This window comes from Myripristis murdjan, chromosome 1 (genome assembly GCF_902150065.1).
Source record: "Myripristis murdjan chromosome 1, fMyrMur1.1, whole genome shotgun sequence".
Taxonomy (NCBI): Eukaryota; Metazoa; Chordata; class Actinopteri; order Holocentriformes; family Holocentridae; genus Myripristis; species Myripristis murdjan.
Genome location: NC_043980.1, coordinates 1,778,048 through 1,790,547, shown reverse-complemented (window position 1 = coordinate 1,790,547; position 12,500 = coordinate 1,778,048). Strand labels below are relative to the sequence as shown.

General features: G+C 43.9%; 2 protein-coding genes across 2 annotated transcripts in view; one reads left to right on the top strand and one right to left on the bottom strand.

Annotated features, from left to right (window-relative positions):
* LOC115356978 (mitogen-activated protein kinase kinase kinase kinase 3-like) overlaps positions 1-12,500 on the top strand; it is a 102,761-nt gene that overhangs the window by 13,626 nt on the left and 76,635 nt on the right. The window contains exon 2 of the mRNA XM_030048330.1: positions 7,342-7,398. The gene's annotated coding sequence lies outside the window, so the exon portion shown is untranslated. The remainder of the gene's footprint in view (positions 1-7,341; positions 7,399-12,500) is intronic.
* LOC115357060 (NLR family CARD domain-containing protein 3-like) overlaps positions 9,341-12,500 on the bottom strand; it is a 16,410-nt gene continuing 13,250 nt past the window's right edge. The window contains exon 10 of the mRNA XM_030048410.1: positions 9,341-9,444. Within this exon, the coding sequence (XP_029904270.1) occupies positions 9,341-9,444 (104 nt within the window). The remainder of the gene's footprint in view (positions 9,445-12,500) is intronic.

Sequence of the window (12,500 nt, the reverse complement as noted above, 5' to 3'; positions counted from 1 at the left end):
CTGCAAACTTCTCAGTTTCAACAGCTTTTTATTTAAAAGATTTTGTTATTTATTTAAAAGATTTTGTTATTTATTTAAAACTTTTTATTTATTTAAAACTTTTTTATTTTAAACATTTTTAATTTATTTATAACATTTTATTTATTTTAAACATATTTTCTTTATTTTAAACATTTTTTAATTTATTTAAAACATTTTTTATTTATTTAAACATTTTTTATTTATTTAGAACATTTTATTTATTTTAAACATTTTGTTATTTATTTAGAACATTTTGTTGTCATTTTGTTCATAAGGACTCTTTTCTCTCTGTCTGTCCTGCTCGCCATCGCCCCGACTTTCTATTTTCTTTTTTCTTTTTTCTTTATTCGGGTCCCCATCAGCTTCCACGAGTTGCTCGCTGATCTTCCACTAAAACCACGTCTGTGAACACGAGCAGGAACTCAGATTTCACTGCATCAATAAGACAAAGGGACAAAAACAGGCCCCATGGAAAGATCAGTAAATCAAATCAGAAGTCAAATAACTACATATGAAACAGAAACAGAAACAAAATTTAGATATGCAAAAAAAAAAAAACAAAAAAAAACAAAAAAACATGAGAATCAAAAATTCGGAAACAAAAAACCCCCCCAGTAATATCTGTATCTTTTTTCTTTTAGTAACTTTTTAAAGGAAAATCTACTTTTTGTCCGTCTAACAGTCGGGGTGGGGGCGTGGACTGTGCAGCTGTGGCAGGGCGGCGGTAGGCGGGTCAGGGTCGGGGTCGGGGTCGGGGTCAGGGTTCACAGGAGCATTACATCATCACACCCTGACTGACACTGATTGGTTAATGTGTAACTAAGCAGGGAGGTTGCTGGTTCAAATGCCACAGCAGCCGCACAGTCTCAGCGTCTCTGTTGTCAAGGTGACCTTGAGCAAGGCAGCGATCCCAGGCTGCTGATTGGCTGACAGCAGCAGCACAGAGCTGTGGAGAGTCTGTGCCGCTCGCTGCCTTGCTCAGAGGCTCAGGGCAGCGGTGTGTGTGTGTGTGTGTGTGTGTGTGTGTGTGCGTGTGTGTGTGAAGTGGTGGAGTGAGCGAGTCATCTGCAGCGCCACACACACACACACACACACACACACACACACACACACACACACACACACCAGCAGAGAGCGAGCTCTGCAGCTTCTGATCAATTATTCAGCAGAGAGGAAAGACTGGAGGCTGAATGCAAATGGCGTCAGGCTGCAAAGCTGCACACACACACACACACACACACACACACACACACACTGCCACAACACCCTACATACCATAACACACACACACACACACACACACACACACACACACACTGCCTCTCCCATCGCCCCCTCGCCATCGCCAATCAATACCTGGGTGGGCCGTTTCCCACGATCCTCAGCTCTCGTCCTCTGGCGTGCGTGTGTGTGTGTGTGTGTGTGTGTGTGTGTGTGTGTGTGCGTGCGTGCATGTGCTGGAGTGTGTTGTTAGCGGGCAGTGTGAGGCCCCGCCCCCCCTCTATCAGAAGAGGTATTGATTGTCTTGTGCTCCATCAGGCCGTATCGACCCGGCAGGACGCTGCTTCACCTTTCAGAAGCTCGTTAGGGTCACTCGTTAAGGACGGGGGAGGGGGGGGGGGGGGGTGATTAGCATTACTTTCTGCTTTAATTAACACCTTGTCAAAATGTGTGTGTGTGTGTGTATGTGTGTGTGTGTGTGTGTGTGTGTGTTGGGGCCGGCGTTGGTAATACATTCAGGTGTGAATATAATGTGTGTGTTAGTGCTGAAGCAACTGGATGGAGGTCAGGACGGCAGCCCGGCCTCCCTCAGGTCCTCAGATTACACCCCCCCCCCCCACCAATACCCCCCCCCCCCCCCCCCCCCCCCCCCCCCACACACACACACACACACACACACACACACACACACACACACACCTTTTTTTGTCACTCCAGTTTTTAACCTGCTTGCTGGAGGTGTTCACTCACTTCTGTGTTTGGCAATGAGCTCATAGTTAGTGCTGCTGTTTCCAATATTCTGTCCCTCCTCCTAGAAACCCCTCTCAGTATAATGCAGACCTCTGCAAACTACAGCCTCAGTAATAAACACAGAATTAAAGAGACACATTCTGCACAATGTCAACACAAACTGATATTTTAATGAAGCATTATTACATGAGAGGGTGTGCTTGACCGTTATTATTGTCACGACAGTGATGCGGCCAGTTAGCATCACTGAAGCACACCGTCTCGTGTAATAATGCGATTATACAACTATTACCAACAAAATAAAATGAATAATCATAATGTATCCATACTGTGGGCATTTCGCTCTCAAAATATAAAAGTTTTTTGCTAATATTCTCTCCGTTTCAGTGGAAACACGAGATCTTAGGTAACTAGTCCTTATCAGCCAACTTGGGCTTATCATGTTTTCTAGACATCGTGATTTCCCAAAACTGAAATCATCATTTTTAATCTAACAGTTGCCGTGACAACAACTCAGCAGCACAGCTGATCTTTATCTACAACCAACTTATATGAACAGTTATATTTAAATACAGGCTACTGCTTTCCAGTGTCGGTGCCACAACAAACATCTGTCTTTTAATAAACTCACCGGCAGATGTTTTATTTCAGCTGGGGGTGTGTCACTCCAATTTAACGTCAGCTCTGATTAATGTGGCTAAGCAGCAAAAGTAAGGACAGTAAGCAGTCACATTAAGGCTGAACAGAGTTATAGAATCACCTTTTCAGGCTCTTATCAATTTACCTCTGAAATAAAGACCACAGCTTTCACAGATGTGTTGATTTATTAAATGTTCATTTCAATGTACAGATGCAAACAAATTGACAAATTAATTAAATCAATGGCCCAGGAAACTCATAAAGACTAAACAAATTAATAACGATTAATAGGCTAATTAATAACTGATAACATTAACACATTATAACAAGAACAAAGTTACAGCCGCACATCTCCGGGGAAAATCTGACAGTACTGTCCGTGTGCTGAATCTGCCTCAGCAGGTACTGTCCGTGGTGCTGAATCAGCAGGTACTGTCCGTGGTGCTGAATCTGCCTCAGCAGGTACTGTCCGTGGTGCTGAATCAGCAGGTACTGTCCGTGGTGCTGAATCTGCCTCAGCAGGTACTGTCCGTGGTGCTGAATCTGCCTCAGCAGGTACTGTCCGTGGTGCTGAATCTTCTGAGGCATTTCATTCTCTTTATTATAGAAATTAAAGCTCCATAAAATTCACGGAGGATCTTGTTTAGCTCTTCTTTCCTTACAGGTGAGAAATCAGCTGTTTGCCCGGTGTTTGTCAGGTAGTCTTGTAGACATTTGACGGCCCAAGACGTTGACCCGGCCGTACCGGCTTCATTTCCTGACTCTCCAGCTGATCCAGCTCTTCACTCGTCACTCTCGTGTATCTCTCCTTTTTCTCTTCTGTCTTGTCTTCCTCGTTCAGCGTTTATCCAAACTTAGGTCGCCAAAGAATCAAAATTGGCAACAAAACGGTCCATTATGTAGGCGAACAAAGCTGACAGCGTCTTTTGATGCGGGTTTCAGTGAAACTTTCGTGTTGCCATGGAAATCACTCAGACTAGGGCAATACTATTGCCAGGCGGAGTAATATTTTCAGTGATGAGGTATTTTTCATTTGAGCACGGCTAGCCGTGCTCAAATGCTCATTTGAGCAGCTAAACGTCTGATTGACCAATCAGATTGCTTGGTCGGATCTACGTGTTGTATAATTAGCACATAAACACTTTTTGTTTGTCGAGTATTTTGTTTTTTTGTGGTGTTTTAAGATGCATGCGTGGGCGTGTGTGAACATCTCAGAATTTCTCTGGTGATCTCAGAACATCCGAGTTTTCCGAACTTATGAGTTTTTTTCCTCATAAGTTCACGACTTTAATCTGGGAATTTCTGAGTTTTTTCTCACAAATTTGCAACTTTGTAATCTTAGAATTTTTGAGTTTTATTTATTTTTTTTTGTTTTCTTATAAATTTACGACTTCTATCCTGCAGTGGCTCTGACACAGACACCGTCACGCTGTGGCTCTTCTCTCCACCACACAATTTAGAAACATCTACATCGCTGAGCTCCTCCCCTGCCCTCCACTTCACCCCCTCACCCTCTGTCTCACCCCTCTGTCTCACCCCTCCCCCACAGCTCCCACACGTCAGCAGAGGTGGCAAAAGTACACACACAACACACACACACACTTTGCCGGAGTGGCAGTCCAGATGTGTAAATCCAGACTGAGAGCAGAAAATCCCTGCCTCAGCTTCTTTTAGTCGATTAAAAGTCAAAAGCACAAAGTATCAAGTAAAAGTTTCCCTGTGGAGGACGCTCCCGCAGCCATCTGCTCCTCTTCATTATTAATGAGCTAATAGCATGAGAGCCAAGCTAACATGAACCCCACGTCGTTAATAACTCATTAATAATTAAAACAATTCAAGAGACGATTGAACCATTCTAATAAAATAACAGACATTATCCTGAACATAATGAACATTAACTTGTAGCTCAATGTGCAAATCAGTGTTGAATGTTGGCAGCAGAACTGGAAACATCACCACTAGGGCTGCACGATATGAGGGAAACATGCGATATGAGATAATGCTGTCAAGAAAAAAAAAAACGAAATCCAGTGTTTCCATTCCAACAAGATGTTTTATTGAAAGAACTGCATGGCTGCAGCTGCTGTATTGACACAGAACCAGCTGAGGTGCACAGCAACACAACTTCTTCATCACTAACAGCATTTTAATGCCTCCTATAAAACATTGCAGGGTTCGGCAAATTTCATCATATAACATATATACATTATTTGATACACTATTTTGATTTTTATTATTTTATTACCCTCTTAACCCTGCAATTAAACTAAATCCGCCTTGATTTATTTTGCTTTTATGGTTGTAGAATTGTGCAATGACTGAGTGCTTTTGCACACCATCGGAAAGCTCCGGTTTCTCTGCTTCCAGAAACCGGCTGAATGTTTTCGATAGCACCATTGGTTCAGGAGTTACTCATATTACAGCCATGTGACACACCGGGGACTCTTCCGTGATTGGACGGTCGAAGTGTCAGTATCCTACGGAGTTACCGTAATGGCCTGTATATAGGCGCAAAGCTCTGTTTCTTCTCCGGTTTCCGATGTTTTTTTTAAGTTTCTGTATGTCATAAACGGTCCCAGGAGATATTGATACTAGTAAGAGGCATGAAGAATCCTGTCGGCTCCGACATCATCGCTTTAAGAGACATGTTTGCTGTCCTTCCCTGGGCTTCATTAACCTGCCGTCCATCCTGTGGGTTGCAGTCCCGCCCCCACCCTACTTCTGGTTGGGCTAGTAGGCTATGTTAGTGTGTTGAGAATGAAAGCTGCGCTTCTATTGGATCCAGAGAAAAGTCTGTTAGATAAATCTGGCGAACCCGGATTTTTTATTTTTTTTTACATGTAGAGCATGGATGAAACACACTATTTATCGCAGTTTTTACGATATGTGGTATCGCACATGTTATATCGCGATGATGATAAATTTACGATACATTGTGCAGGCCCTAATCACCATCAGCACCATCACCATCACCATCACCACTATCATCATCATCATCATCATCATCATCACCATCATCATCACCATCACCACCATCATCATCATCACCATCATCACCATCATCACCACCATCACCACCATCATCACCACCATCACCACCATCATCATCATCACCACCATCATCTCACCATCATCATCATCATCATCATCACCATCATCACCATCATCATCATCACCATCACCATCACCATCATCATCACCACCATCATCACCATCATCATCACCATCAGCACCATCATCATCATCATCACCATCATCATCATCATCATCATCATCATCACCATCATCACCATCACCACCATCAATCATCATCATCACCATCATCATCATCATCACACCATCATCATCACCATCATCATCATCATCATCATCATCACCATCATCATCATCATCATCATCATCATCATCATCACTATCATCATCATCATCATCACTATCATCATCATCATCATCACTATCATCATCATCATCATCACTATCATCATCATCATCATCACTATCATCATCATCATCACCATCATCATCATCATCAACCATCATCATCACTAATCACCATCATCATCACTATCATCAATCATCATCACCATCATCATCATCATCACCACCATCATCATCATCATCATCATCACCACTATCATCATCACCATCATCATCATCATCACCATCATTATCATCATCAGAACAGACAGTCCTAGCAGCTGTGTGATGGTTTGGGATTATTTCTGACCGTGGGTGAAAAAGTATTCCTGTGGTTTGGTGGTTTTTAAAAAAATGACACGCTTGTTTTTGTTTGTTTTTTTGGGGGATTTTTGTGTTTTGTTTTTCTGGCCGTTGTCTCCCGGCGTGAGGAGCCGTGTGAACAAAGCTGCGACACTGCTTGAGAACTCAGCCGGAGGGTCAGTTGAGCCAGTTTCCCCCTCGGGCACATTAAAGGATTTTGCTGATTCTGTTTCTGAGGATGCAGCTCATACATGAACATATCATAAAACAGTAAACAGTCTGCAGTAAATATTAGTATTCTTTAAACAGTAAATGATACGCTTAGCCAAATCACAGCTGTAATAATAACAAGAAACAACAGGAATAATTGGCTTTTTCAAAGTGGCAGACATAAAAGAGCATGAAGCTAGTGGGCGTGTTTTATGCCCGCGTGTCCTCCCTCCTCCAGGGGCTGTGAAAACTGTGATGTTCGCTAATAGAGCTGCACGCCGTGGCAGGTCACATGACCACGGCAGTCATGTGGTCATGTGACCCTGGTGACCTGGGTGTTTATTTTTATTGTTAATGCGTCTTTATGTGACTTTAAAATACAGTCAAATACAACTGTGTGTGTGGTGGGTGTTGTGTGTGTGTGGTGTGTGTGTGTGTGTGTGTGTGGTGTGGAGCCACAAAGTTTACATGTGATTCTTGTAGAAAATTGAAGTCTCTTATCCATTGAAAATCTAATTCATAATTTAATTGATTAGTGTTGAACACACTCTGGCCTTGAACTCTGTTTTACATTCTGCGCACACCACACCACCACACACACACACACACACACACACACACACACACATACACACACTCTAAAGCAGCAGGCGGCAATCATTAATGCCTCCTCAGGGCTCTGCACACCCTGCAGAGCTGCATTCTGTTGTCTGTGTGCGTGTGTGTGTTGTGTGTGTGTGTGTGTGTGTGTCTGACCTCGGTCTCCGCTCTCTCTTGCAGGGAGGATCGTCAGCACGGGCGAGCTGGCAGCCATCAAGGTCATCAAACTGGATCCTGGTAGGATCACACCAGCACCACACACACATCGCATGTAACACACTGCACACACTGTACACACACTGCACAACACACTGCAACATGCACTATAACACACTGTAACACACTGTAACACCACTATAACACACTGTAACACACACTGCAACAGGCACTATAACACACTGTAACACACTGTAACACAACACTATAAAACACTGTAACACACACTATAACACACTGCAACATGCACTATAACACACTGTAACACACACTGTAACACACTGCAACACACACTGTAACACACTGTACACACACTATAACACACACTAACACACTGTAACACACACTATAACACACTGCAACATGCACTATAACACACTGTAACACACACTATAACACACTGCAACATGCACTGTAACACACTGCAACATGCACTAATAACACACTGTAACACACACTGTACACACTGTAACACACACTATAACACACACTGTAACACACACTGTAACACACACTGTAACACACACTATAACACACTGCAACACACACTGTAACACACTGCAACATGCACTATAACACACTGTAACACACACTGTAACACACTGTAACACACACTGTAACACACACTGTAACACACACTGTAACACACACTGTAACACACTGCAACATGCAACTGTAACACACTGTAACAACACACTGTAAACACACACTGTAACACACACTGTAACACACACTGTAACCCACTGTAACACACTGCAAACATGCACTATAACCAACTGTAACACACTGAACACACTGTAACACACACTGTAACACACACTGTAACACACACTGTAACACACACTGTAAACACACACTGTACACACTGCAGCAAAATATTGATGATAGAAAATATTAGAAATGTGAAGGCAGCTTGTTGTGGTGTGGGGTGTGTGTGTGTGTGTGTTGTGTGTGTGTGTGTGTGTGTGTGGTGTGTTGTGGTGTGTGTGGGTGTGAAATCAGCTAATGAGTTTCCAAATGTGAGGAGGCTGCAGCTCGCCGCAGTCGCTGACGGTCAGCCAATCATGTGACTGACAGCATGCTAAAGCTAGCTGCGTTAGCCGTGGTACAGTGGACTGCCCCTTTAGTCCTGTTTCCAGCTGAGCTCTGTGGGATGTGGTCCACGCTACACGGGTCTCCTCAGGTGAAGCTGCAGGGGCGAGGCAGAGGGGTGCGTTTGGTTTTGGGGATAAAGGCCTAATGAGCTGAGGAGGCTCGGCCCCCAGGGGCCCGCTGACCTTCACCGACACAAACTCACCTGCAGAGCAGAGGAAGCAGCTTCACCTGCAGCCTGAGCTCCTGTCCAGGACGCCCAGGAGGAGCTGCACCTCCTCCTCCTCCTCCCCCTCCTCCTCCCCTCCTCCTCCTCCTTCTCCTCCTCCTCTTCCTCCTCTTCCTCCTCCTCCTCCTCCTCCTCCTCTTCCTCCTCCTCCTCCTCCTCCTCTTCCTCCTCTTCCTCCTCTTCCTCCTCCTCCTCCTCCTCCTCCTCCTCCCTCCTCCTCCTCTTCCTCCTTATTAATCAGGAGAGATAGAGCTGCAGCAGTCAGCAGGTGGTACAGCTGGATGGCTGTGTGTGTGTGTGTATGTGTGTGTGTGTGTGTGTGTGTGTGTGTGTGTAGCCCGAGCTCCCCATTTGATGTTACAGCAGTAAAGGCTGCAGCTGTGGACATACCCACTGTAATTAGAGACTGCAGCTGTGTTGGTGTGTGTGTGTGTGTGTGTGTGTGTGGTGTGTGGTGTGTGTGTGTGTGTGTGGTGTGTGTGTGGTCCTTCATGTATATACCTGTGCATACAGCATACTAAACAGTTGAGGCTTCAGGTTAATGCCATGCACACCGGATCATTAGGATCATTAGCGTCAGCTCAGTGGTTGTCAAGCTGCGGCTCTGGACCCCACAGGGGGTCACAGGGATCAGGCCGGGGGTCAGAGGCTGATGTTCCTGAACACGCCCGCGTTCCTGTGATGTTCCACCTCTGACTCCAGATGAAACAGGATGAGAGGCTCTGCTGTCGGTCCACAGCTCAGGCCTGTTAGCGTTAGCACATGAACACCGCTAACATTAACATGCCACACCACACAACACACACACACACATCTACTGTGGCTTCATCTGCATGCAGAGCCCACTCCCTGTGTTGTGTGTGTGTGTGTGGTGTGTGTGTGTGTGTTTGTGTGTGTGTGTCATTCACTGATGCTGCACTGAAGCTGCTGCTGGATTACATTAATCTGCAGTTTATACCATCATACAGCAGCGTACATTACAGTGTACACATCACATTACATGGGCCAGATTATATTGCTGTTTATTTTACACAGACAGTCAGTGCACTGACTGACTGTCTGACTGACTGACTGACTGACTGACTGTTACTGCAAAATAAATCATAATCTCACATTGCTTGAATTGCTCATCGAATCTCGTAGAATCCAGTTTAATATGTTGTTGATTCAGCTAATCTAATCTAATCTAATCCAGTCTTGTTGGTTTATGCTCAGAGCTGATGTCAGCTTTAGTGGCCGGTGTGTTGGAGCACACGAGGAGTCTCTGGAGTGAAGCCTCTTTCTCTGTCTGCTCTTGGTGTTTGTAGGCCACCACAGATTGTTTTCTAATCCTGGAGAGTTCATGAGTTGTTTCATTTATTTTATTTTTTGCTGCCTGTCAAGCATTTTGTAATGTGGATTTAGAGCTCTATAAATAAAGATTATTGTTATTATCGTTATTAACAGTGCTAGCAGTAGTGTTTAATGCAAGAAATACGTAGACAAACACATACACACATAAATAAAGAGAACACTGGAGGGAAGTGTGTCACAACTACACTGAACTGTTACCAGCAACCAGTGTGTGTTGCAGTCAACGTAACACACACTGCAACACACACTGCAGCATGCATGGCAACAAGCTGCAACACACGCTTCCACACCGCTTTAAGACACACTGCAACACACTGCAACACAGACCACAACACACTGCAGCATGCATGGCAACACGCTGCAACACAGCTTCCACACCGCTGTAAGACACACTGCAACACAGACCACAACACACACTGCAACACAGACCACGACACACACTGCACTGCAAAAACGCAAAATCTTACCAAGATTATTTGTCTTATTTCAAGTCAAAACATCTCATTACACTTAAAATAACATGATCACCTCAGAAGTAAATTGTTTTTAGACAATTTTCTTGTTTCATTGGCAAAATTTGCCAGTGGAAAAAGTGAAAATTCACTTGAAATAAGTGAAAATTAGCTAGAAACAAGAAACAAATTTTGCCAATGAAACAAGCAAATTTTCACTTGAAACAAGAGACAGTTGTCTAAAAACAAGTTACTTCTGAGTGATCATGTCTTATTTTAAGTGTAATGAGATATTTTGACTAGGAATAAGACATTTTTGACTTGAAATAAGACAAATAATCTTGGTAAGATTTTGAATTTTTGCAGTGTTCAGCACCACTGTGAGACACACTGCAACACACTGCAACACAACAGACCGCCACTCACTGCAACACACTGCAGCAGCACGGTAAGACACACTGTAATACATTGCAGCACACTGCAACACACTGCAACACTCACTGCAACACACTGCAACAGCACGGTAAGACACACTGTAATACATTGCAGCACATTGCAACACGCGCTGCAACAGCACTGTAACACACGCAGCACGTACATCATTAAGCAGAATGGTGGCTGGAGGTGTGTGTGCTCAGCCAGGTGACGTGTTGTCACGGCCGGTGCAGCAGGTGTATATTTACTGCAGCCTCGCTCAGACAAGTCATTAGTTACACCAGAGACGGATAGAGTTACAGGGAGAGATGGCTCACTCGGCGCCTGCGGGCGGTGGAATCACAACCAACTAGACCGGAGCTCCGTCTGTCTGCACAGAGCGGTGTGTGTCTGGCGTTCAGGCCGTGTGTTGTCATTTATTTTCCATATTTAGGGACAAACTGTCAAACTGTAAACAACACTGAGTCATAAACATTTTTTCTGAATGACAGTAGTGCCACAGAAAGACAATATTTTTTCACTCACTGACACTTGCACACAGGCACCATCCACACAGCAAGATTAGCGTCGTAATCCAGATTAAATGGTACCATTGGCATGGTAACCATAAACACTCATAGAGATAGTTTTACGAAGGCATGGTGTCATGTTTTTTTCGTATTAATTTGGTGATGTCAGGCAGTTGTTGGATCTGTTGTAAATGTTTTGCAGCTTTGTGAACTCTAGGATCTGATTGGCTGACGGCGACGTGCCCATCTTTAGTGTTACAGATTTTCCCTTGTAAACTGACAAAGCTGTACCAAAGCCAATAAAAGTGCATTAATATCAACGTAAAGGCAGTAAATCATCACATGAAAGGCTGTATGAAACATCATGGTTTTAAGGTGGACCACATTGACATAACCTTGGTGTTTTAAGGTGGACTGGAGGTGAAGCTGCTCACTGACAAAGTCATTGATCGATCCCGGCGTCTCTATGCTGCAGAGTCAGCAGCTGGACAGATATATATATGTATATATGTATATAGAGTCAGTTAGTAATCAATCAGTGGAGGAATAGGTGAGTCACAGTGCTGCTGGAGAGATCACCGTCCTCGTCCAATCACAGAGTCAATACTGGAATCACAGCGCTGATATCAAAATATGATCTTTTTTTCTCAGAAGGAAAAGTTATGATCTTTATTTCTATAGCGCCTTTACAAACAGAGGTGACAAAGTGCTTTGGCAGACACAGCAAAGCTGATAATCAGAAAACAAAACCTCAACAGGAAGGCTAACAGAGCAACACCACATGAAGGTGCTTAGTTTTTTGAAGAGCTGGTTAACATTAAATCTCAGCTCTTGCCCTTCGTCTTGCAGGTGTTCAGCCCAGTAGGTCAGTGGCTCTCAACCTATTTTTGTCTCGTCACCTCTTAAAACACCCTGCTTCTTCTTCTCTTCTTCCTCCTTGTTTCCAGCTGTATCGCTGCTACATTTCAACCACTGATCCATTTTCTGGATTTGTTTTTTTTTGTCTCGTCTTCCTGCTCAGAGTGAACAAACGTCCTCGCTTGACGACCACGC